The sequence below is a fragment of the Rhinatrema bivittatum genome, chromosome 1, assembly GCF_901001135.1.
Source record: "Rhinatrema bivittatum chromosome 1, aRhiBiv1.1, whole genome shotgun sequence".
Classification (NCBI taxonomy): domain Eukaryota; kingdom Metazoa; phylum Chordata; class Amphibia; order Gymnophiona; family Rhinatrematidae; genus Rhinatrema; species Rhinatrema bivittatum.
The window spans coordinates 41,090,470-41,117,456 of record NC_042615.1 but is presented as its reverse complement, the minus strand read 5'-3'; the positions used below and the strand labels follow the sequence as shown (position 1 = coordinate 41,117,456).

Here is a 26,987-nt window from a genome sequence, read left to right as displayed (position 1 = left end):
CAATTGCCATATTCATTCAAAATGCTCCGAAAGTTATCAGGGCAAAGCCTTTTAATACTAAACATCCATGGTTACTGTGCTGAAGAGGTTAGCACCCAAATACACTTTAATGCCGAGTGGAAAAGTCATGACTCCCCTCTTCAGTGAAGCTGCAGTGGATTCTCACCTCGTCCCCAGCTCCCTCCGATCACAAGACTACACACCCCCCCACCCCCACCCATGACGTCCAGGAACACCGTAGACAATATGCTACAGTGACCTTGGGAAAATGTAAATTAAAGCAATAACTTTAAGAAAAGGTGCCTTGGAGCCAGGTATCTCCTACAGGTTTTTTTCTCCCAGGACAAGCAGGATGGTAGTCCTCACATGTGGGTGACGTCATTGGAGCCCTATCACGGAAAACTTTTCTGTCAAAGTTTCTAGAACTTTTGACTGGCACACTGAGCATGCCCAGCATGCCATAATCCCTGAAGCCACAGGGGTCTCCCTTCAGTCTCTTTTTTTCTGCGTTGCAGTTTGCCTCGCGGTTAGGAGCTCTGTGAGAATTTTCTCACACAATTTTCCTCACGGAAAAAACTTGAAGAATACTTCATTAAAAAGTTCCCTCATAGGGGTCTCCCATCACGATAGTGTTTTTCATCACTTGGTGAGTAAAGTTCACTATCCCCGGTCAGTTCCCACTTCCACCTTTTTTCGGTGTCCACAGGCCATCGACCGTTTTTGGGCCTCAACCTCTCTCATTATGGCAACAGGTTTCAGAAAATGTCCGGAGTGCCCCTGTACCATGTCGATTACCTACTCACATGATGTCTGTGGGCTGGGCCTTGGCCCATCACATGACATCTCTCACTGCCCAAGTTGTGCCCAGATGACTCTGAAGGGTAGGCGGGCTCATCTTGAAAAGATTGAGACACTGTTTAAAATCAAGTTGACTCCATCGACGTCCACCCAATCGTCACCAGCAGGAGCATCGAAGAAATTAATCATCAAACCTCGCCAGGAGCACCAGGGTAGTGGTGATCGTCCGTCACTGACTCTGTCTAAGGCTTCTACATCATCAACCTCGGTGCTGGAGAAAGACCGGACCGAGCAGCGAGAGAAGCACCGACACCAGCACTGATGCGAGTCTACTCCCGGTGCTAGCACTGACACCGCATTGGCCTCGATGGCTATCGAACCGCTTGCGAAGAGAACACGGGTAGAGGAGCTTTTAACACCCTCTCTACCCGAGAAATCAAGGCGATCCCCACCGATATCAGTGCCGGATACTGAGCCGCCACAAGTCCCTGTGGAAGTGCCAGTAGCGCCTAGCCTGCCTCCCCCTGTAGCTGCGATATCTACACCAGCTTTCAGGGAGGAACTGGATGGTTTGATCCACCAGGCAGTGCTCGATGCTCTCCGAGACCTACAGCCATCGATGCCTGCCCCCATACCAGCACCGACACTGGAGCCATCGATATTTGCACCATTACTGACCAGACTGGATATGCTCATCGGTGCCCTACCAACACAACCCGGGCCACTGATGCCAAAGCATCCCGCAAAGCCTCTGAAAACGCCGATTCCCATCCTGGGTCCTCAGACAACGAAGGCATGGATTCCAGCCTCCTTTCACCAATGCCGGAACCGATGCCTGGTCCATCAGGGCTCTCGGGACCGAGAGGCCGTTTTCCATCGATGCCTCCGGTGCCACCGAAATCTGCATCGGTGCCACCGCATCTTCTGTTAAGACCTTCGAAGGATCCATCGTTGGCAACACGTCCTACCATACCAACCTTCTTCCCTCCTTCAGGATCTCGACTAGAGACCTTTTTCTGACATATGGGAAGATGTTGAAACTGACACATCCACGGAGGATATATCAGAACCATCTCCTCTGGAAGAAAGGAGAAAATCTCCCCAAGAAGATCTCTCCTTTTCCAAATTTGTTAGGGAAATGTCTGAGACAATTCCCTTTAATCTGATTACAGAGGAGGACACATGCCATAAAACATTGGAAGTTCTCTAATTTGTTGATGCTCCAAAAAAAGTCAAGACTATCCCTGTACATGAGGTGCTAGTGGATCTGCAACATTGTCTTTGGGAGCATCTTTGTGCTGTTCAGCCAGTAAATAAGAGGTCAGATGCCACTTACTTAGTCCAGCATATTCCTAGATTACAAAAACCGCATCTACCCCATCAGTCTGAGGTAGTTGAGTCTGCACAAAAGAAGGCCATAAGACTGCGGCCACACTCTTCAACACCTCCTGGCAAGGTCCAAAAATTCCTTGATATCTTGGGTCGCAAAATATTTCAAGGTTCTATGCTAGTGTCACAAATAGCTGCATACCAACTTTACATGACACAGTATCAAAGAAATCTCTGGAAACAGGTTCAGGGCATAGCTGACTCTCTTCTCCAACAACAGCAAGATAGTCTTAATGCCATACTACAAAAAGGCCTTGAGGCTGGGAAACATAAGGTTCGTGCTGCTTATGATTCCTTTGAAACAGCTTCTCGCATGTTAATGACAGGAATCCGCGCCAGGAGGTGGGCCTGGCTCAAAGCCTCTGACTTGAGACCTGAAGTCCAAGACAAACTTGCCGATTTGTCATGTACCAGTGAAAACCTATTCGGCGACAAGATTCAAGACACAGTGACTCAATTAAAAGACCATAATAAGACCCTGCGGCAATTATCTACAGTGACTACAGAGGGCCCTTCTTCTGCAAGAAGATCCACTAGAAAGGGACCCTAGAAAACCATTTTATCACCACGCAGATACTACCCACCTGCATCTCGTGTGAGGACAACTAGGCCGTCTCAGAGAGCACATCCTTGACAGCCCAAGACATCCAGGCCTCAGCCACCACCACAAACAGGCCAAGCCTCTGGGTTTTAAAACCTATCCAGAGAACAGCAGCCAATCCACAAATCCAGATCCACATTTGCCGGTAGGAGGTCGAATTCACCATTTCATAACCAACTGGCTCAACATTACCACAGACCAATGGGTTATATCCATTATAACCCAGGGATACCATCTAAACATCCTCATGGTACCCCCGGACTCACCACCCAATCCACTGTGGATACACAAAGATCACCCAAGTCTTCTAGAGTCAGAACTGTCGACCCTTCTAGGCGCCAGGGTTGTGGAACCTGTGCCCCGGGCACTGCAGGGCAGAGGGTTCTACTCCCACTATTTTCTCATTCCAAAGAAATCAGGTGGCCTCCGCCCTATCTTGGACCTCTGCAATCTCAACAGATTTCTACGAAAAGAAAAATTCAGGATGGTGTCCTTGGGCACCATGCTTCCCCTTCTGCAAAAAGGAGATTGGCTCTGTTCTCTGGACCTTCAAAACGCTTATGCTCACATTCCAATATTCCCACGTCACCGCAAGTACCTGCGTTTCCTAGTGGAACATCAACACTTTCAGAACCGGGTCCTGCCTTTTGAACTTGCCTCGGCACCCATTGTATTTACAAAGTGCCTAGCAGTGGCTGCGGCCCATCTATGCAAGAAAAACATACACGACTTTCCTTGCCTGGACGACTGGCTCATCAAGAGCCAATCCAAGCAAGGAGCTTTCGATGCTCTCAAGCTCACTATCAATCTGCTGCACTCGTTGGGATTTCTCATCAATTACCAAAAATCCCACCTGACTCCATCTCACCTCCTTACTTTCACTGCAGCAGATTTGAACACAACAGTGGCAAAGGCCTTCCTGCCCAACGATCACGCAGATACACTCTTCAGACTAGCTTCATCTCTGCGCAAAGAAAACAGCCTCAGCCCATCAATTCTTAACCTTGATGGGCCACATGGCTTCCAGGGTCCATGTCACTCCTATGGCCAGGCTGGCCAAGAGAATAACTCAATGGACTTTAAAATCACAGTGGCTCCAAGCCAGTCAATCGCTTTCATCCCAGATTCGAGTAACCCACCAGTTACGTTTATCCCTTCTCTGATGGATGAACAGAGCCAGCTTGCTAACGGGTCTACCCTTTCAGCAACCAGTGCCACAAGTAACTTTAACCACAGACGCATCCAACTTGGATTGGGGAGCTCATGTGAACAACCTCCAAACTCAAGGTACTTGGACACAGCTCGAAGCAGCAATTCAGATCAACTTCCTAGAGCTTCGAGCTATTCGTTATGCACTATATGCGTTCAAGGACTGCCTTTCACACAAGACTGTTCTCATACAAAAGGACAACACAGTTGCAATGTGGTATTTAAACAAGCAGGGCGGCACAGGCTCTTATCTTCTCTGCCAAGAAGCTTCACAGATCTGGCCCTGGGCCCTTGCACACTTCATGCATCTCCGGGCCACTTATTTAGTAGGCATACAGAATGTGCTAGCAGATCGCCTCAGTCAACAGTTCCATCCCCACGAGTGGTCTCTGGATCCTCTGGTAATGAAGAGAATCTTCTAGTGTTGGGGTCAACCAACAATCGACCTCTTTGCATCCGAACTGAATCACAATGTGGACAAATTCTGCTCCCTGCACAGGCAACAAAGCAAGTTAGCCAGGGATGCCTTCACTCGCTCCTGGAACACAGGCCTCCTATACACTTTTCCCCAGTACCGCTGATAGCCAAAACTCTCATGAAACTACAACAGGACAAAAAGGGTCAATGATACTCATAGCTCCGTATTTGCCTCAACAAGTATGGTTTTCCATGCTTCTCGACCTCTCAATCAGAGAACCCATTCGCACAGCGCCCAATCTCATAACTCAGAAACAAGGTATGTTACACCATCCGAACCTTCAGACCCTATCCCTCACAGCCTGGATGTTGAAAGCTTGATCCTGCAACCGCTCAACCTTTCAAATGATGTCTCTCAAGTGCTTGTAGCTTCACATAAGCCTTCCACAAGAAAATCCTATCTTTCTAAGTGGAAAAGATTTACCACGTGGTGCATGCAAAAAGGTATCAACCCCTTTTCCTGCCCCACTCCATCTCTTTTAGACTATCTCTGGCACCTTTCAGACTCTGGTCTCCAGACTTCCTCGGTGAGGGTACACCTGAGTGCTATCTCAGCGTACCTCAAGGGAGTAGGGGATGCCCCGATAACAGCGCAACCCCTTGTGAGTTGGTTTATGAGGGGTCTACTACAACTTAAGCCCCCTCTATGGCCACCGGTCACTGAATGGGACCTAAATGTAGTACTTACAAGACTCATGCGTTCCCCATTTGAGCCTTTGCACTCCTGTGATGTTAAATTTCTTACATGGAAAGTTCTTTTCCTAGTAGCCATTACATCTGCTCGAAGGGTTAGTGAGTTACAAGCACTTGTCACATATTCACCCTATACAAGGTTCCTCTATGACCGAGTGGTACTCCATACCCACCCTAAACTCCTTCCAAAGGTGGTAACCGACTTTCACCTAAATCAATCTACAGTTTTGCCCACCGATTTCCCAAGGCCTCACTCTAGTGGGTTTTACATACCTTGGACTCTAAACGTGCACTTGCATTTTACCTTGACTGCACTGCAGTCCATAGAAAATCCACCCAACTCTTTGTTTCTTTTGACAAAAACAAACCGGAAGTTGCAGTGTGCAAACAAACTCTCTCCAACTGGCTAGCAGACTGTATCGAATTCTGCTATGAGAAAGCAGGCCTTCCTCTCCAGGGACGAGTGAAGGCAAACTCAGTAAGAGCTATGGCAATCAGTAGCACACTATTGTTCAGTACCGATTGCTGAGATCTGTAAAGCTGCAACATGGAGCTCTCTTCACACATTTGCAGCTCATTACTGCCTGGACAAGGAAGGACGTCAAGACTTTGCCTTTGGCCAATCCGTCTTGAAGAACTTGTTTCCAGTATAATCCCAACTCCTTCCATATCCGCCTGCTGTGATTTTCAGGCTGCCTCATTTTTACCAACAATACACCAGTTGTTGTGCCTGTTGCACAAGTTGTACGCTGTTGGTCCACATAAATATGAGTCAGCCTGTAGCTTGCTAATCACCCACATGTGAGGACTACCATCCTGCTTGTCCTAGGAGAAAGAGTTGCTTTCCTGTAACAAGTGTTCTCCCAGGACAGCAGAATGTAGTCCTTATGAAACCCACCTGCCACCCCACGGAGTTGGGTGCGAAACGGTTTATTATTTTATTTTTTTGCTCGCACCTTTTGCTACAAACGAGACTGAAGGGAGAACCCTCTGGCTGTAGGGATCATGGCATGCCGGGCATGCTCAGTGTGCCAGTCAAATGTTCTAGAAACTTTAACAGAAAAGTTTTCCGTGATAGGGCTTCATCCAGTGACATCACCCACATGTGAGGACTACATCCTGCTGTCCTGGGAGAACACCTGTTACAGGTAAGCAACTCTGTTTTATTTTTGCCCCAAGCCTTTCCTCTTATAAAATCATATTGGGTTTTTTTTTTTTTTGCAGCAGTAATGAATGAATTATGCCTACCGGTGCTTGCTTTCATGATTTTATTCTTTCTTCCAGTGCGCGCTGGTTTGCGAGTGTTCCTCCCCTGGAGACAGACATGGCATGGACGGCTTAGCTTTAGTACATGCAGGTATGTGATGCTAAATGGCTGAGGCCTATTTTGGCAGTGTGGAATCTTCCAGTCGCCCTGAAATTAAGAACTCTCTCTCTCTCCCCCTATTGAATTGTTCTTGTATGTTTGTTTATTGTTTGCGATTTCCATTGCATAATTATTGTTAGCCACATTGAGCTCTGTTGTATGCTGGAAAAGCAGGGTATAAAGTGGAATTGAAATTCAAATGCAGGAATTCATGGATTTTAAAGCAGGCATCGCGCCTTGCAGTCTGCTTCTTTGGCCTTCTGTGAGAGATTAAAATATCAGAATGAATGAGTAGTTTTTTTTTTGAGTGGGATTTATTTTGTGCTCTGTTGTAGTAATCCCCTTTAATCTCCAATCAGTTTTGATCCAAAATTCAAATATTGCAGTGGATCTTTGACAGCTGTCTTGCATTAGCAGCCTGTTTCAACAAAATATATTAGTTAAATTAAGTCTGGCATTTTGCTTTGCCTTTTTAGGTGAATTTGCTTGACTTGCTTTGAGTTTCAGTTTTTAAAACTTGAAATGTTTTGTTTTGGAAGGGATCTGCAGGTGAGAAAAGGGTATTATTGAGTGGGTAGATGCCAAATTTTATTTTGTCTATTTTAAGGTTTGCAGCAACCTTTCTGCTGACTGCATGGAGCAATTTGAAAAGTACACAGTATTTAGTTTAATATGTGCTTACAGCAATGAAAGGAACTTTATAACCTTTCAATTCATTTTAAAAGGTGCGCACTTGCACCCATAAACATGGGTATTGGGCACGCGAGAAAAAATACGCTTAATTTTATATTGTGCGTGCAAGTACACACATGCCATTTAAAAGGGACTGGCTGGAGAAAGACAGAGCGAGAGAGCGCGAACCTCTTTGATAGGGCCAATCTGACACCGTCTATATATCCCATCCTTGTGCCCTAGGCAGACCAATGTAACACTGCCCCCCACCCTGAGTTGAAAGTGCCCTTCTTAGAGTGGAATATATAGAGAGTGTCAGATTGGGCCTTTAAAATATCAGTCTCTCTCTCTCCCTCCCTCTCCAGTGTTCAGGATCCCTCTGGCCCAGACTTGCACCTCATCAGGACTAGCAGTAAAGTTACCTGTATAACTTGGCATTTGTTGTCACGGTCAGCCTTGCAAAATTCAGGGGTTACGTGGGTACATCTTGGCCCTACTCCCCGCCCCTTTTCTACCTCCTTATTCTTGACGCGCGCACAGGTATGTACGTGCGTACTTCCTGGCTTCTTAAAATTCGTCTTGCATGCGTATACGGGGACTTTTTGCACAAACAACACTTTGAAAATCTACCTGATTTTGACTCTTGAATTTCATAAATGCTTTTCAGGAAGTAAGTTTGACTTTGTATCTTTACAACTGTCTGGGGGTGTTAATTCCAAGGGCACACAAAGGGGCCGATGCAATACAGTGCACTCAGCCTAGCGCACAGCTTGTTGCGTGGTTGGTCACGAGTTTTGGATGCGCTAGAATAATTCCCGATGCAGTAATGGTATTAGCGCATCCAAAACACCCGTCCAAATTTGCACATAGCTAATAGCACTCATCACACGTAAATGTTGTGTTGATGAGGCGATTAGCTAGTAGCCCCGATGTAAATAATCACCGTGCACCCAACGCGCACGTTTTAACCTTCAAGAATTAACGCCAGCCCTGGAGCTGACATTAAGTCTTGAGGTGCCCCATGCCATCAATAGAAAAGCAGATACTAAGTAGGAGGAGCCACAGAAAGCAGCAACATGAAAAAAAAAAGTCTTGACAGCGGTCAGGTTAGGAAAACAGACACTCAATTTGCTAGCAGCCGTTTTCCTAACCCATGACTGTGTGCGCACAACGACGTCTCCTGGACACCCAAATGCCAAAGAAGCACTAGAGTCACACCATTTCCCCTAGCGCATCCTTTTTAACGTGGCTGTTCATTTAAGTATCGCATCTCGCACCCAGGAGAGGTGGATGGGCACCCAGTTTGGACACCCATTTTTAGCATGGCCATGTTGCATCAGCCTGAAACTAATTTACTTATCTTCAGGGGTTGCCCCGATCACCAAATCCATCCCACGTTTGACTCTCCATCCCTAGAGGGAATTCTTTTTATGGGTGGAAGCTCTTGCTTATGGCCCAGATGATGATAAAAGTTCCCTGTGTGTGTATACTGTATTGGTGCTTCCCAGAAGGTGAGAGGCTGTAATAACTCAGCCTCTCACTCAGACAGGACCAGGTCTAGGTGTTAAATTCAAGTTTACTGATTGATACTCATAAATTAAAGTCCATCCATCTATAATATTGAAGTTACATCTGAATGTTGGTACATAGGTGTCCTTTTTCCAGGCATCTGGATAGCCCCATGGTGATATTTATGTATGTTACCATTACCATCACAGCATATCCAGAAGCTGTGAGATAATCCTAGTGGAAGGATCTCCAACTTTACTGCAAAAATCCTACCTTTGGTCATCTTCTTCATGGTTATCCAGCCTGGTATGTGGCGATCCGATTGGAGTCTCCTGTTCTTGTTCTTCCATCCTTCATTTGTTAATATTTCTGGGAGACTTCTCTTGGGGAAAAGTCAGTAGGATCAGGCAAGTTCTCAGCTCTGCAATCCCAGTGGGGAAGGGGGATCCAAAACCTCCTCACTCTGCTAAAAGTCCCAAAAATACATCTTCTGCCTTCACTGCCTCTCACAGCAGGATCCATCACTGGTGCTTGCCCACCTAGAGATAGATTTTATTAAGTGCTGCCAGAGGGGCAGGAGTGACTGGGGATTACTCCCACCCCTTCTCCACTCAGGGTCTCTATCAAGTAGGAGAGAGTCAGGGGGACTCAAGGGATGGGCTGGGGGAGGCCAGAAACGGGATGGGGGAGGGGGTGATGTCTTTTTTTTCTACATTTATTTTATTTATTTATTTATTTATTTGTATTTTTCTATACCGGCATTCACGGAGTTCGTATCATGTCGGTTTACATAAAACAAGGGGTGAGAAATACATTATAACGTAAATAACTAATAACATAAGAGTATACATTAAAAGTAAAACAAGTGCATGGAAGAAAAAGTTACAATAAAACGGGGGTCATTCTAACTGGGATTAGAGTTAGAGGAAAGATAAAAAGTTTAACAAGAAGTAAAACATTGTAGTGATTGGTAGAAAGTGACTGTTTCAGTTTAATAGGAAATGTTCAGTAATGCTGCTGCATTTGATGGTAGTGAATCTTTAAGGGTCCGGAAATGCTTTCATGAACAGCCATGTTTTCAGTCTTTTCCTGAAGGTTGGAAGACATGGTTCCTGTCTTAGTTCTAGGGGGATGGAGTTCCACAGTGGGGGACCTGTTGTGGAGAAGGCCCGATCTCTCAATGTTATATGTTGGGTGGTATTGTTGTGTGGTACCTGTAGATATTCTCTATATGCTTCTCTGATGGGTCTGTTGGAGGAGTGTTTTTTAAGAGCTATTTGTAGATGGAGTGGAGCCAGTCCATGGATATTCTTGTAGATTGTGGTGAGGGATTTATGAATTATTCTGTAGTGGATTGGTAACCAGTGTAGGTCTTTAAGGACTGGTGTAATGTGATCTCTTCTTCTTTTGTTTGTTAGAATTCTTGCTGCGGTGTTCTGTATCATTTGGAACGGTTTAGTACGTGATGATGGGAGGCCTAGTAGGATCGAGTTGCAGTAATCAATTTTCGCAAATATTATTGCTTGGAGCACTGTTCTATAATCATGGAAGTGAAATAGGGGTTTTATTCTTTTTAATACGTGCAGTTTGTGGAAGCAGTCTTTGGTTGTTTGGTTAATAAACGATTTCAAATTTAGCCGGTTGTCTATGGAGACTCCTAAATCTCTTTCTTTTGAGGTTTGTAAGTTGGCTGGCGGGTTTTGTAGTGATTTTGCAATTATCTGGAGAGATTAGAATGAATTCACTTTTTGATTGGTTTAGGATTAGATTTAAGCTGGATAAGAGCTCGTTAATTTCTTGAAAGCAATTTTCCCAAAGTTCTAGCGCTTTAGTGATGGATTCTTTGATGGGGATCACAATCTGGACGTCGTCGGCAAAAATGAAGTGTTTTAGGTTCAATTTGTTTAGCAGTTGGCAAAGCGGGAGAAGGTATAAGTTGAAAAGTGTTGGTGAGAGAGAGGAACCCTGAGGAACTCCTTGTGATGATGGGTATCTGGAGGATTCTTTGTTGTGGATTTTAACTTTGAAACCTCTGTTTTCTAGGAATGTTTTGAACCATGTTAGTGCTGATCCTGCAATACCAATGTTCGCTAGTTGATTTAGTAATATGGCATGGTTCACAGTATCGAACGCTGCCGATAGATCCAATAATATCAGTAGGAAGGCCTGTCCTTTATCGAGGCCCAAAATAATGTAGTCAGTCAGTGAGATGAGAAGGGATTCGGTGCTTGAGGCTTTTCTAAAACCGAATTGAGTGGGGAAAAGAATTTTGTGTTCTTCTATGTAATCTGCTAGTTGTGTGTTAACTAGTTTCTCCATCACCTTGGCAATGAAAGGCAGATTTGAGATTGGACGGAAGTTGTTAGGATCTTTGGGGTCCAAGTTAGGCTTCTTAAGTAGCGGTTTGATGGATGCTATTTTGAGGTCGTCTGGGTAGAAACCCTGGATGAATGAGCAGTTTATAATGTCTGCTAGGGTTTTGGTTATGGTGTCTGGGATTAGCAGTAGTAATTTAGACGGAATCTGGTCTAGTGGATGCGATGAGGGTTTCATTTTCTTAAGAAGTGTTTGGATCTCTGAGGAGGAGGTGAGTTCAAGAGATTGGAGGGAGATGTCTTTATTATGAAGAATGTAATTGCTGGTTGGTGTGCCGGTATTATGCTTTAATTGTGTTAGTAGGTTCGTGATTTTCTTACTGAAGAAGAGTGCCAGCTCATCAGCTTTTGTTTGAGCTTGGTTAGGTGGTATGTCAGGAGGGTTTGCCTGAGTTAGATTGGAGACAAATGTGAATAGTGCTTTGGAATCGAATATAATGTTATGAATCTTGTGTGCATAGAAGTCCCTTTTTGTTTTTAAAGTGGAGCTCTTATATGATTGGAGGGCGAGTTTGTATGTAGAAAGTGTGGAGGGGGAAGGGGCTTTACGCCATTTACTTTCTTTTTGACGCAGGACGAGTTTGAGGTTTTTAAGTTCATTTGTAAACCATGGCTGCCTTTTTGACGCACCTTGTTTGACTTTTTTTGTTATCCACGGACATAGTTTGTTTGCCACGGTTTCTGTTATGGAGGACCAGGAATTAACGGCTGCATTGGGTGATGTGAAGTCCATGTGTGAGAGTTCTGTGATTAGATGATTGCTGAGTTCATCAGAGGCGCATACTTTTCTGTAGAGAAATGAGTGTTGAGGGGCGTGATTATTGTTCATTTGGGTCATTGAGAAGGTGGTGGAGATTAAAGAGTGGTCTGACCAGGGAACTTTTTTGTAAGTGGGATGTACTGAATGTGTTATACCTGAGTTCACAAAGATAAGGTCCAGTGTGTGACCTGCCTTGTGCGTAGGTTCATTGATTATTTGTTTGAATCCCATTGCAGACATGGCTGTAAGAATGGTTTCGCAGCTGGTTGAGAGTGTGGGGTTATCAACGTGCAAGTTGAAATCTCCTAGGATTATTGTTGGGAAGGATTATCGTTAGGATTATTACATTGGGAAGGTTCACATTTTACACTTGAGGGAGATGGTGAGAGTGGGTCCTGCAGAGCTATTATTGACCATAAGGGGCTAAAAGAGCCAGGGGGTGGGGTTCTGTCAGTGGGAGAGCTCGTATCTCGAGGCTTCAGGACCTTTTAGCTATTACTGGAGGGTGGGGCCCAGATTCCCTCAGCAGTACTTGACTATCTCTTGAAGTGTGGTTCACCACCACGGCTATTCAGAGATCATGAGTATTGTGTTCTGTGATAATCCAGCTGCATATTAAGGCCGAAATGTATGTTACCATTACCATGCGGGAATGTGTTTTTAAGGTGCGTTGAGGGCCTATTTTAGCATCTAATAAACATTAACACTTTATTGAGGCTTAGGAAATAGACCATTTAGATTTGTAAGAAATATTTAGATTCATGAATGTCGGGACAAAGTTTGAAAGCTGTGTAGGGTTTGTCAGGGTGCACATGGCCAGATAATAGTTTTGCATGTGGTGACAGCTGTGGGATTGAACAAAATCCCCTATAATCGCATATTTTAAATCCTGTAGGCATATTAAGCATTGGAATTCTTCTTGAGTGTAGCTATTTTATATGTGGAACTTTAAAGCTGTGAATGAGTTATCATGCACTTATTGAGTAGCTAGGAATGAAAACCCTATCTCCCAGCAGCTCTGTTTACATTTCAAGAGATTCACCACCCTATTTACAGAATATGCAAGCAGGAGCCTACTTAGCTAGTCACACAATAAGAAAAGTAAATACCTTTTTATATTTATTGAGGGATAAGGCAGGGGGGAAACAAGACAGAGGCGCAAACATAAGGATTGCTAAAGTTTATTTTATTTATTTACTTAAAAGCTTTTTCCAAGTAAACTTGCTCAGTGCGGATTACAATCACACATACATAATTATAAAAGAAAAACAAGATACATAAAATACATTAAGAATTATCCAATTATTCCTTATTCAATTCCCACTATCTAAGCATGCTCTTTGGTTGTCTTAAGTGTGGTGCAGGTGCCGCAATAAAGAGGCAGGGCACATAATAATGATTTCATTTCATAATATAACAGAACAGAAACTTGCTTTCCAGTTCAATATCTCAGAGAAGCATGCATTCAGTCACACGCTAGATAAGTGCCTGGCTCCAGACCGCATGAAACATCTTATTACACTTGGATAAAATGTTCCACAGGGGGAGGCACCAACTTGGCTAAGGCAAGAACTTTCTCTATATCAGGAATTTGCTTCTTGGACTCACAAGAGAACTAGGACTGTGTCTCTCTCCTGGTCCACCTTCAGGGCATGGCAACAAATATTGGTGAGGGGGAAGAAGGGGGTTCAACTTGTTGTTTCAACCTCATCCGTTGAAGGTTGCGTGGTTTCTCCTCCATTTCATTTCAAATAACATTTTATGGTTTAGGTTAAGGTATGACAGGTATGGAAGTCAGTTATGGCTCTGATAGGTATAAATGTTTCTTTGTTGTTATGAATATTATGTAGGGTTTTCATGTGAGCCGCTAAGGACATTGGATTTTGCAGATATGAGAGTTTTTAAATAAATAAACAGATAAATAAATGCAAATGCTCATAGCAACTCAAAGTTGATAGCTCTGTTGCCCCAGGGCATCATCATTTGCCCTTATAACTAGAAATGTTTTGATACTTTACTTGCACATAAAAAATGGAACATAAACTTAGCTTTAAATAGCTCCCCAACACAGGTCCATGTTTTGAAACCTTGTAAATTTCTGCATCGGGCGATATCTCAAATGCTCTCCAGAGACAGCATTTCTGCAAGCAAGAGAAGAAACACAGTGTCATTTAACAAATCAAACTTGACGAGTACTCCAATCGCTGACTGCTACGTGGCACAACAGGGCTCGTTTGCCTTGGTTTGCATATATTACGTGCAGAATTACTCTTCCTTGGTATTGTGGATTACAACATAAATGAACCATGGTCCATCAATTTCTAGAAGGGGCCCAAAATATACTTTTCTCTCTAGCACTTCTATCAGGATAAATAAGATCATTATATTAGGGAATACCACTCAGTCTCCATATTCAGTCCCCATGCTTGCCTGATTGTAAAGAATAAACACAGTATTGTTTCCCTCAGATTCGGTCTCCAACATGCCATGATTCATACACTTGCTCTATGACTAACCATTTCAAGTCATTAAACACATTTATTTATTTATTTATTTATTTATTTATTTTGCATTTTTATATACCGACAACCGTTTGCACATCGTATCGGTTTACAAATAACTTGGAACTTATAGGCTAGGCCTTTACATGGAACAGTAAACTATCATAACATGGAACAGTAAACTATTATAACATATTTACATATACCGTATTTTTCGGACTATAAGGCGCACATAAAAACCTACGATTTTCTCAGAAATCGGAAGTGTGCCTTATAATCCGGTGCGCCTTATATATGGATTCTGCATGCATTTCTCTCTCTCACACACACACACTGGCTCTCACTGTCACATACACTCAGTCTCAAGCACAGGCTCTCACTCACCTCTAGGCCTCCTCTTTGCGGGTCGCCGCAGGATGGGCTCTGCAGTGGCCCTGCTACCGGGCCTCTTCTTCTTCTCGGTCCGTAAACGCAAGTGCTGCTCCACTTCTGCACGCGCTGATGCTTCCCCTTCTTCCTGCCCACGCGGCTCTGGTAAAGTTTACTTCCGGTGACGCACAGGCAGGAAGGAGGAGGAGCATCAGCACGTGCAGAAGTGGAGCGTTTAAACGCAATCTTTTTCTTGCTACTGCCGACTGCGTATGCTCTCAGCGGGTGAGTGCAGCAGTCCGCGGACATAGCTCACGGACCACCAAGCATAACAAGCTGTCCCTCTACCCCTTCAGAACACTTGACCCGAGCGCAACCGACCTGCCAGCGGGTGAGTGCGGCAGTCCGCGGACATAGCTCACGGACCACCAAGGTTTACCCGGATTCCTCCTGACCCGAGCGCAACCGACCTGCCAGCGGGTGAGTGCGGCAGTCCGCGGACATAGCTCACGGACCACCAAGGTTTACCCGGATTCCTCCTGACCCGAGCGCAACTGACCTGCCAGCGGGTGAGTGCGGCAGTCCGCGGACATAGCTCACGGACCACCAAAAAGGCTCTGAGCCGTGCAGGCAGAGACTTAGACCCGGCTCTTTTTTAAAGAGTTTACCCGGATTCCTCCTGACCCGAGCGCAACCGATTAAAAAAAAAAAGGCTCTGAGCCGTGCAGTATCTGTGCTCCAGCATTAATGTGCGTGCATTCAATAAATGTTTATACCCACTACTCCAAAATGCCTCCTGTTAAGAGACATGCTTATGATGCAGATTTTAAGCTTAAAGCTATAACTCATGCAGTAGAGCATGGAAATAGAGCAACTGCGAGAGAATTCAACATTAATGAATCTATGGTGCGTAAGTGGAGGAAACAAGAAGATGCCCTATGCCAAGTAAAGAAGACCAAACTGAGTTTCCGAGGAAACAAAGCAAGATGGCCACAGTTGGAGGACAAAATAGATCAGTGGGTTATCGAACAGAGAACCGCAGGTAGAAGCGTCTCCACTGTCTCTATTCGACTCAAAGCCACAGCGTTAGCACGCGTCATGGAGATCAAGGACTTTCGAGGAGGTCCTTCATGGTGCTTTCGTTTTATGCAAAGGTGTAATCTCTCCATCCGCACCAGAACTACTGTCTGCCAGCAACTGCCAAAGGATTATGAAGAGAAGCTGGCCATTTTCCGCACCTACTGCATAACCAAGATAAAAGAAAAGAATATCCAGCCAGAACACATCACTAACATGGATGAGGTCCCCCTCACTTTTGATATCCCCGTACAACGTACTGTTGAGAAAACAGGGACCAGTACGGTATCTATACGTACCACAGGAAACGAGAAGTCATCTTTCACTGTAGTTCTCGCCTGTCAGGCTAATGGCCAGAAACTACCACCCATGGTCATTTTCAAGAGGAAGACTTTGCCAAAGGAAAAGTTTCCTGCTGGTGTCACCATCAAGGCTAACCCAAAGGGCTGGATGGACGAGGAGAAGATGATTGAGTGGCTGAGGGAGGTCTACGTCAAGAGACCGGACGGCTTTTTTCACAAATCCCCATCCCTATTGGTCTGTGACTCCATGCGCGCCCATGTGACCGATAATGTCAAAGCCCAAGTGAAGAAAACTAATTCAGAGCTTGCCGTAATTCCGGGTGGATTAACCAAAGAGCTCCAGCTGCTAGATATCGGCATCAACAGGTCATTTAAAGTTAAATTGAGAGCAGCTTGGGAGCGTTGGATGACAGAAGGTGACCACACATTCACCAACACAGGGAGGCAACGCCGGGCGAGTTATGCCACTATGTGCCAGTGGATCGTGGATGGCTGGAAGAAGGTATCAGTCTCCAGTGTCATCCGAGCTTTCATGAAGGCTGGAATCATCACTGAAGAGCTAAGCAGCAGCAACGAGACCGACTCGGATAATGATGAGGGGGACCCGAGCATGCTTGATATAGAAATCGCCCAACTGTTTAACTCAGACACTGAAGATGAAGGATTTGATGGATTTGTGGTGGAGGAATGAACAGTTGTGTTTTTTGTTTTGTTTTTTTTAACTGAAAGAAACTAGAGGAGGAGGCTGCTGCAGCTATCATGTGTGCTTGGGGGGGGGGGGGGGGGGAAATGAGAGAACCAGCCAGCCTGAAGAGAATGTATGTGTGATTGAGAGTGTGCATGTGTAACTGTGATTGAGAACCTGTGTGTAAGTGAGAGCATTTGATTGAGATCATCTATGTAAAGTGTGTGAGAGAGAGAAACTGGTCAGAGAGGTGATGTGTGTATATAAGAGAGACAATGGAACTGACTGGTCAGGGAGATGACTGGAGTGTGTGTGTGTGTGTGTGTGAGAGAGAAAGTGATTATGGGAATGAGAAGCCTGTGCATGTGGAGACAGCTAGCATAGGAGTGAGAAACATGGGTGTGTATGAGATACAGCATGGGAGTGAGAAGCCTGTGTGTGTGTGTGTGCATGCATGAGAGAGAGACTGATCGGAAAGGAAAGATGTGATGTAATGCCTGAGGGACGAGTTATGCCACTATGTGCCAGTGGATCGTGGATGCCTGGAAGAAGGTATCAGTCTCCAGTGTCATCCGAGCTTTCATGAAGGCTGGAATCATCACTGAAGAGCTAAGACCGACTCGTTACAACTGAACAAGTTGAGAGTTATTGTGAAAGAGTTGAATAAAGTTCAGTAAAGTCTGCCCTATGGTCTGAGCTTTGTTTCATTTAATGCGCTGCGCCTTATAATCCGGTGCGCCTTATAATCCGGTGCGCCTTATATATGAACCTGGACGCCTTAGCAGGCGCTCATTGATAATGCGCCTTATAATCCGGTGCGCCTTATAATCCGAAAAATACGGTATTAAAATTTTTGAATCGCCCAACGCTTAGAAGGTCTAGGCGATGAACAAGTGAACATATATAATCTATAAATATATTAAATAAATAATTTCATATAAAATACATTCAAATAAAATCATGAAATTTAATGTAGTGGGAGCAGAACCTTTCTTGGTAGTGAAACTGCAATGTTCCTTGAGGTGCGTTCTCACTGCTCTTTTAGTGCACCCCCACATATATCAGGAACCAAAGACAAACAAAAACATAGATCACCCAAAATGATGTATAGTCTGTATATATCACAAGACCACCATGATTGTGTGTATGCAATGTGAACATGATGCACAAGAAAAATATCCCTCAGGTTGTGCTTCCCGATGCACTTTCAAAATCAGTAATGCTGCTTTGCTTTGTATTGAGCCCTTGTATAGGCAAAACATGGCATCCCTCTAAAAACCAAATGCCACGCCAATATGTGCCAGTGTTTCTTAATGATTGAGGCCACCACTATGGACTTCTCCAAATGATTCAATATACACTTTGGGGTCGATTTTAAGACCTGCGCTCGCGTCCATGTGCGCGTGGTTCTCGGCGCATGCACATGGACATACTGATTTTATAACACGCATGCACTAGCACGCACATGTAATAAAATCCAATGGCGGTGCGCAATTGCGTTCCAGATTTTAAAATGTGCGTGCGGCCCATGACTCGAGCGTACGGGAGGAAGATTTTAGGGAAATACACGTGGTGACGTAATTGGGCCTCCCCCAGGTCCCTCCCAGTCCGCTCCAATTAAGGAGTGGACTGGGAGGGAACATTCCTTTCCCTAACCCTACCCTTCCTACCTCTTCCCCTCTCCTCCCCGATGCCTAACCTAACCGTACCTATCCCTAATTTTTGTATTTTAAGACGTACTGCTCCTCGGGAGCAGAAGTAATTTCCACACATTGGCCCGCTGCCGTTTCCCGCTTCCCCGGGACAGCGGCCAATGGCACTGTCCCAGCCCACTCCCACCCAGACCATGCCCCCGGTCCTCCCCTTTTGCAGGGCCCAGCACGTTTGTACGTAGCGGGGGTTACGCTCGTGGCCAGGCCCATTCTCAAATGCGCTTGGTGTGCCCAAGGCCCATCTACACCCGTAACTCCTGTTTTTTATACTCATGGCCCTTTTAAAATCAGGCCGTTAAGGTGCAGTGTTTTCTGTAACTGCTTCTAAGTCAGTAAGAACATAAGAACATGCCAAACTGGGTCAGACCAAGGGTCCATCAAGCCCAGCATCCTGTTTCCAACAGTGGCCAATCCAGGCCATAAGAACCTGGCAAGTTTCCAAAAACTAAGTCTATCCCATGTTACTGTTGCTAATAATAGCAGTGGCTATTTTCTAAGTCAGCTTAATTAATAGCAGGTAATGGACTTCTCCTCCAAGAATTTATCCAATCCTTTTTTAAACACAGCTATACTAACTGCTCTAACAAACAGTCTAACTTCAGTTAGTCAGCCAGAGTGACTCACTGCTCTCTTGATTAACAAATGTTGGTACCTATTCAAACCAAATCACACTACCTCAGCACCTTTCCAAGGTGAGTAACTGAGCTGAACTTTTTAACCTTTTTACTTAGGTATACACTGCTCCTAGCCTATTTCTAGCTTTTGGCTACTTTTTTTTTTGGGAGGGGGGGGTTGTGTTTTTTGTTTTTTTTAAATACAACCACTCAGTTCTGCTTACTAGCTGCCTTACAGACTTTTAAAAATAAACACACTACCTACTGCTTACTAGCTGCCTTATTGACTATTTAAAAATACAAACTAACTTGTTTATTCACTGCCTTACTGACTATTAAAAGCAAAAACACACAAACACACTAAATTAATATTCCCAAATAGTTAAATTTGCCCCAATACTTTTAAAAAAGACAATGTCCCAAGCAAAAACTTACTAATTCCTTTCAGCCACCAGCAAGGTGATCCTCTCCTCTCAGTGCTCCCAGTTTTTAGCAAACTATGCCCTCTTACATGCATTTTTAACTACCACCATGGGATATATCCTCCATTGATACATCTCTCTGCCACTATGTGCTTTTGTATCTTAAACTCCTGACATCTTTAAAGAACTGCCTAATTCTTAAAAATTAAAACTCATAATGCAGTAAGTTATTCCAATAAACTGATTTGCGAAAAATGGAGGTGTTTAAGTTGTTATACACTTTATAAATATAAATATCCAAAAAAGAAATAGCCACAGTGCTGAATTCAAATGAAAATTTAAAATTGGCATCTATTGAGTTCGTCCAGTCTTGGATTCATTGTAATTCTTTCTTCGAAGTTTTCCGAATAAAAAAATATCAACATACCTTTTCTAGATAATTAGTCTTATATTCATACAGTTATTATGTTATATTGTAAAGCTATTTGCTGAATTAATGTTTGAATGTAAACCGAGGTGATGTTTCTTACGGACCCCGGTATAAAAAAATCCTTAAATAAATAAATAAATAAATAGATTCTAATGTGGCTAAACCACGATGACTCATACATTTCTCCTCAAAATGGAGAAATAAAAGTTGGCTATATCTAGGGCCATTGCTGACCTCATCCCTATACTATGGGGTGGATTTTAAAAGGGTTACACGCGTAACCCTTTAAAACCCCTCCTGCGAGTGCTGAGCCTATTTTGCATAGGCCTGGCGATGTGCACAAGCCCCGGGACGCGCATATGTCCCGGGGCTTGAAAAAGTGGGCGGGGCGGTCCGGGGGCGGGGGTGAGGCCGGAGCCTCCAGGCACAGTGGCCATTTGCTGCCCGGAGGCAGGCGCAACTTCTAAGTTAAAGGCAAGGGGGGGGTTTAGGTAGGGCTGGGGGGCGGGTTAGGGAGGGGAAGGTTGGGGGGGGGGGCAGAAGGAAAGTTCCCTCCGAGGCCGCTCCGATTTTGGAGCGGCCTTGGAGGGAACAGAGGAAGGCTGCACGGCTTGGCACGCACAAGCTGCATAAGTGTGCACCCCCTTGCACGCGCCAACCCTGGATTTTATAACATGCGCGCGGCTGCGCGCACATGTTATAAAATCGGGTGTAGATTTGTGCGCGCCGGGTTGCGTGCACAAATCTATGCCCGCACGTAGGTTTGAAAATCTGGCCCTATGTGTCTGAAGATAAAATTCTTGATTGAAGCTGAAAAATTATTGTACAATGCTAACTCTGCCAATGCAACAATAAATTCTGTAGGAACCGATTATGGAGCTACATTCTTAGCCAGAATGGAGGAAATAACAGTGACCACAGCTTGTTCTAGTATATTAGTATTAATGATTGAATATCCATAGTAACCCTAATGAGTTCTGCTCAGGGCCGGTCTCACTGGTCATGTAGTTATCTCAGCTCCTGCTGATGGATTGCCGCAGAACTCGACGCAGCCCAAAGGAGGTGTTGACAGGACCGTGATGGAGCCCAACTCATTGCCACCTGAAGGAAGTGTTAGCGGGGTTGCATGACCTGAGGGAGGTCCCTCCAGAGTCTGTGATGAAGCCCAACATGACGCAGCCCTCAGAAAGGCCTACAACGCATTTGGTAGTTGCAGGACAGTTTCCTCCTACTTCCCCCTCCAGCAGTAAATGAGCAAGGTGTGCTCTGCCAAGGGCCAGAAGAAAGGAGGACACCTGAGAGGTGTGTGTGTGTGTATGAGAGAAAGCACCAGCATGTGTGTATGAAAGAGAGAGAGCCTGAATATGTACATGAGAGTGAGCCTGAGATGTTACCCAGGTAGAGAGTCCATCAAGCTAGGTTGAGAGAACACTGCACAAATCTCATCTTTGGGTGAGTTTCCTCACTCTGAGGTTCATCAAATCTTCACTAGAGAGCACTGTTCTGTTCATATGTCTCACTTTGAATGTCAAAGTGGCCCCTAACCCCTACACTAACACCTAAACCTCACCTCGAATGACTAGGTGGGCCTCCCACAGGGATATAAATACCTATCTAGTGTCTCTCTCTCTCTCTCTCTCTCATCTTCCCAGTGGTTGTATGTAGGAAATACCACTTAGCTCCTTACGTAGGTATTAGCACAAATTGTGATAAAGTGCCTATTACCATAAAACACACCCCTTTTTCAGTACCTGAATGCAATCCACTTTGAAGCAGTGAAAAGTGGAATATAAATCTTTAATAATTGAATAATCTGAACACGTACTTCAAGAGTGGGATTGCTAGGCAGTTTCTTATATTATACAGTATTAACATCAGTAAATTACATCGTACTGATTTCGATGTAATATACTGATGTTATATATTTGTATTAAACTGTATACATTGATTATTTTTATTATGTATGTTTGCATGTATCCTGCCCCAAACTATGGAGGGAGTGGGAAGTAAGTATACTTTTAAATAAAATAAAAAATGTTAGAAAATAATCCCATCTCCCTTGTCAGCAAGTTTGACTACCACTTGTTGGTTACATGCCAACTCCTTCGTGAACACTCCATCATCTTGAGTTAAATTAAAAAAATACACATTGACTCTGCTGTACAAAGTCCTCTAAATCTCTCAACACCAAGACACGGAAAGTCACTATGTGGGGATCAGTAGGACCAGGCAGCACCCACTTCGACCTCGATTTAATTACAGAAATGTCAGTTGCCAATGTATATTTGTTAGAGAAGTATAATTTAACTTGTAAAGTCCTAAAGAATCTAAACAAATCAATGCAACATTTAAACGGATCATAAAGCTGTGTCGGCACAAATGCCAACCCTTTGTTTAGAACACTTTCTTAAGTGGACGAGAGTGACTCACCAGATAAAATAATCACAGCTGAAACTGTCTGGCTTGTGATCGGGTGGTCAGGCTTGACCAGGATCCTCTCTCCATCATTTTGCATGTCGCCTGCCCCAAAAGCGGGCCAGGGGGCATGGTCTGGATGGGGCGGGGTGGGTCAGAGGTCCCCGGGGAAGCACGCAAACTAATTCTGCTCCAGTGGAGCAGTTAGTCATAAAATAGGGGTCGGGATGGAGAAGGGAAAGGGATAGGCATGGGGGGGGGGTGGGGGGAGGGAACTGGGAAAGGCCCGATTGCATCGCTGCGCATAATTTAGTAAAATTCACCCACTCCCCGCGTGCATGTGCACACTGCCAACGGATTTTATAACATGCACGTGCCGGCGCACATGGACGCACAGGCGCTCTTTTTAAAATCTACCCCTAAGCGTGGATCTAATTTGTGTCTCCACTCGATCTAGAGATGCTTTTATTTCTACTGAAATCCCCTTAGTAGAGTCAATAATTAATAGCATGAAATCCAAGGAACATTTGTTTGGAAATAAAGAAACCTCCATTATCCATGAATGCCTTTGGTTCCTTGTGTAACGGACACCCCCCATTCCATTGCCAGTGAGGCCTTGGCAATGCCACTGAGTGGTTAGTTCTGGAGAGGATAATTAGGGGCGGATCCATGCGGTGCAGCCCCTCCCTTTCAAGGTGCTGGAATGGCCGTCCCCTTTGGAGAGCTGTTGCAGCCGCTCTGCACTGGGGACAGGAAAGCTTGGGTTTGTTTGGTTTTTTTTTGAAGATTTAGGAGGTGTATGGAGACTTTTCCTAAGTCTGGGTTTTCTTGGCCCGCTCTGGGGCTCCAGCAAACTGTTCTGGTAGTCTGTGAGTTGGGTGCGGGGGGATCTGCTTTTTGCTGTCCCGCTCCCTGGTGGGTAGTAGCGGCATCCTGGGAACGTTTTGGGCTTAAAAGACATTGTACTTGGTAGGAAGCCCGGAGAGACCCCGCAGGCCCCCCCTGGACCCCTGCTTTTGGGGCTGTGTAGGTTAGGGAAGACCCGCCCCTCTGCGCCCTCGATGAGGATGGGAGGAGGTGGTGACCTGGTGTTTGCATCAGTTTTGGGGACAAGTCTTTGTTTTTTGGAAGATCTGGGAGGAGGATTTGCCGCTCCTCTTCCTGCCCATCTTAGGATGTGTGAAGCTGCCGTTCCAGCTTGGATTCCACTCATCTAGAGAAATACAGAAACCTAGAGCGCCAACTAAAAATGAGTAAAGAAATAATTAAGAACATTCTGGAGTATTCGCTCTGGGGAGAGAGAGGTTTGGGCTCTCTGTGCAGAGACAGTGACTTTCCATTTTTGCCAGTTTGGAAGTGGTGACTTGCCCCATCTAAGGAATACGCTGCCCACCCGGGGACTCTTATTTTTTCCACGCCCTGGATGGTAGAAGTTCCCCTGTCCTGGTGTAAGAGAATCCTGCACAGATAGAGGAAGAAGCAGACAAAGCTGTGGATTGTTTAATTGTGCCATTCTCCTCTGACTTTTAGCCACACTAACCAGGTGATTCCCATGTGCTTATTGGGACATACAGCGTGCACATTGAGAAAACAGTGCCACTATCCCAGGGACAAAGATGAAGATAAAAAAGATCACCCTTAGCCTGGGCCTTGGAAATAATCTCCACCACCCCACTCGACAAAGAATCCAGGCCCTGGGAATAAGAGACTGTGTAAGAGCCAGCCTGGTGAGGTCCCAGCCCCAGAGAGACTTAACCACTTCTTTTTATGGCCCCAGCGGGTTGCAGTCCGCCTCCTGGGATGGGATTATGCACGTAAATCCTGAGGCCTCCCGGTATGATTCGATGCTTAACATAATTAACTAACGTAGCCACATATTGTTCTAATCTAAACATACAAGATTATTCCTCTGTTTTAACAAATCATCCCACGTTACTGAAGTATCCAAATCTCCCTCTCTATCAAATAATAAAGTCTGTTTCAAAGTGTCTACCAAGTGTGCTTCTGAAAAACTGAAAGCTTGCATACACTGTCTTTGTTTTGTATCTTCTCCTGACATATTTGTGTAATACCACAAAATGGTACAACAGACCAAGACAATAGGGGACTGTACTGTCAGATAAAAAGATCACAAACTTCCCCCTGTATTTAAAATACTGTTTGTAAATAAGCATTCTCAAAAAGAGACATCATTATAAAACGGGCAATAGCATTAAATGCGTTTGCATGCTATTGCTCTTTTGTATGGGGGTCCTTAACATTTATAAAGATGCCTTATTTTGATAATGCTTATTTACAAGCAGTACTTTAAATACAGGAGGAATTTCGTGGCTTTGTCTGCTTGAAGATTTACCATTGCACATGTAACCCCCAACCTGGGCTCTCCTGAAGGTGATGGTGGATACTCTCAGTACTGGGGTGAAATTCTAAGGCAGAGAATAAAACGATAAATGTAGTGTTGCATTTTCAAATTATATGCAGTGTTTTGCAAAGAAAACATACTTTCAGAAAGATCAGGTGCAAATATCTGCACATACTTTTTTTCCCAAGGCAATTTCCCTTTGAGAAGTGGTGCAGCTACTCACATATGTTTGAAAATTGCCCCCTAAAGTGGGTGTTGGACTTTGCAGGATACAAAAGTTTGTGGGTCCTGGCGCCAGGGAATGGTCTCCCGGATGCTGTTATTCAGCGGATTGGCAGATGGAAGTCAGGGGCTTTCGATTCCCTTGTCAGATTTGGGCCAAGTGGTCAAAATAAGTTTAGGTTATAATCCTGTTGTCATTTTTCTTTCTATCTTTCTGTGGGAGAGTGCATTGCCTGGATTGTGGGCTGTTCATATGATTATTGGGTGCACAGGCATGCATTTATGGTAAGGATGAAAGAAAAGAAATAGATGCCTGTAGTCTTAAAACAATCCTTTATTGCAGTGGAGACACAAGGGTAGCCCGACTCTGGCCGAGTTTCGCCGTTTCAAAACGGCTGCCTCAGGGGCTTACAATAATCTTCTTGCCTTTGCTAGTGGAGTTCTGCTATCGCGAATGCTTCAAGACGCAACATAAGAGATCATACAGCTCTTTATATGATCACATTATATTCTTAGTCGATATATAACTAATGAATTCAAGAAGATTATTGTAAGCCCCTGAGGCAGCCGTTTTGAAACGGCGAAACTCGGCCAGAGTCGGGCTACCCTTGTGTCTCCACTGCAATAAAGGATTGTTTTAAGACTACAGGCATCTATTTCTTTTCTTTCATCCTGACGGCTATTATAGATCGCCTTCCTTCGTGCTTTTTGGATGCATTTATGGTAGCCATCTGCGTCTGGTACCACACGGCATGTCCATGCAGTTGTTGGGGACCGGCTGGGACCGGCTGCTTCTGATAGTTCAGCAGAATACTCGGTTGCTGGACCCAGACATATTCGTTGGAGTGAATTTTCAAAACATTTACACGTGTAAAATTAGCATATAGGTACATAAGTAGCTTGTACTCGCGCTATTTTATAAACATCAAAAGTATGCACATATTTTCGGCCTCTCGCACACATTTATGCACGAAAAACAGGGGGAGATCTAGGGGCATTCCGGGGCAGGGTCAAGAGGGACACGCATAACTTGCTGTTTTCTAAGAGTGTGTGCACATTTGGCAATTTATTTATGTAAGTTTTACGCCTGCTAATTATCTCCTGCAACTTGTCTGTTGTTTGCTATTGGTTGGATGGTTGTTTGCTATTGGTGGGATGGGGAAAGATAAAAGAACTAGAAGGGTCTCGACCTGCAGAAGGAATGGGTGAACTGGTAGGGGCTGTGGTAATTTTAATTATGCGTGCATGTTTTAAAATATACCAACTTCTGTGTGTAAACGGGGATTTATGTGAATAAGTTACAAATTATGTTTTATGCATAAAATATATGTACATATGTTTTTAAAATAGGTAAGAAAAGTACACTCTTTCAATGCACTGCAGATATTTGCGCATAAGGAAACATATGCGCCTATGTTAGAGGATAGGGCCACTGTCAGATTGGTGCAGGCGGGTTCATGGAGGTCGGGCCAGTCTCCGACAGGTGGCAGCTGAGGTCGGGGTGGACAGGGACTAGGCAGAGATGAGAAGCAGGCCGAGGTTGGGGCTGGCAGGGTTCAGGCAGAGACGAAGGCAGGACTGGAGTCAGGGCTGGCAGGGTTCAGGCAGAGCAACGACGAAGATCAGACTGGTACAACAATGGGAGGACAATCTGAAGGAAAGGAGAAGTGGGGCAAGTTAAAGGCAGGAATAGAACGGAGGCAGGGACTGGAAAACAGGCAAGAAGACCAGCAGGGACAAGAGTCAGGACAGGAGCAAAGATGACACCCAGGCAGAGGAATCTAGAAGGACCTGTTGCTGAGGCACAGGCTCACTGCTCTGAACTCCCTTATATCCAGGGAGAGTGGTGATGTCATAAACCGGCACCCACAGGAAGTCCTAAATGCAGGGCCTATGATGGTTCAGGAGCTGCAGTCTACTTCCTAGTAAAAGCCACTGGCTGCAGCCTGCGGTCAGGGGGCACTGCTGAAGAGGTATGTACCCGCCCTAAGAGGGGTGGATTCCTGACGCTCCCTCAGATTGCCTCC

At 44.8% G+C, this 26,987-nt stretch overlaps 1 protein-coding gene across 5 annotated transcripts in view; it reads left to right on the top strand.

Moving 5' to 3' along the window:
- The window catches only part of INPP4B (inositol polyphosphate-4-phosphatase type II B), a 1,386,300-nt gene that overhangs the window by 952,231 nt on the left and 407,082 nt on the right, over window positions 1-26,987 (top strand). For all 5 annotated transcript variants that reach the window (XM_029598221.1, XM_029598061.1, XM_029598140.1 and 2 more), the window contains one exon: window positions 6,452-6,524. In XM_029598221.1, coding sequence (XP_029454081.1) covers window positions 6,452-6,524 — 73 coding nt within the window. The remainder of the gene's footprint in view (window positions 1-6,451; window positions 6,525-26,987) is intronic.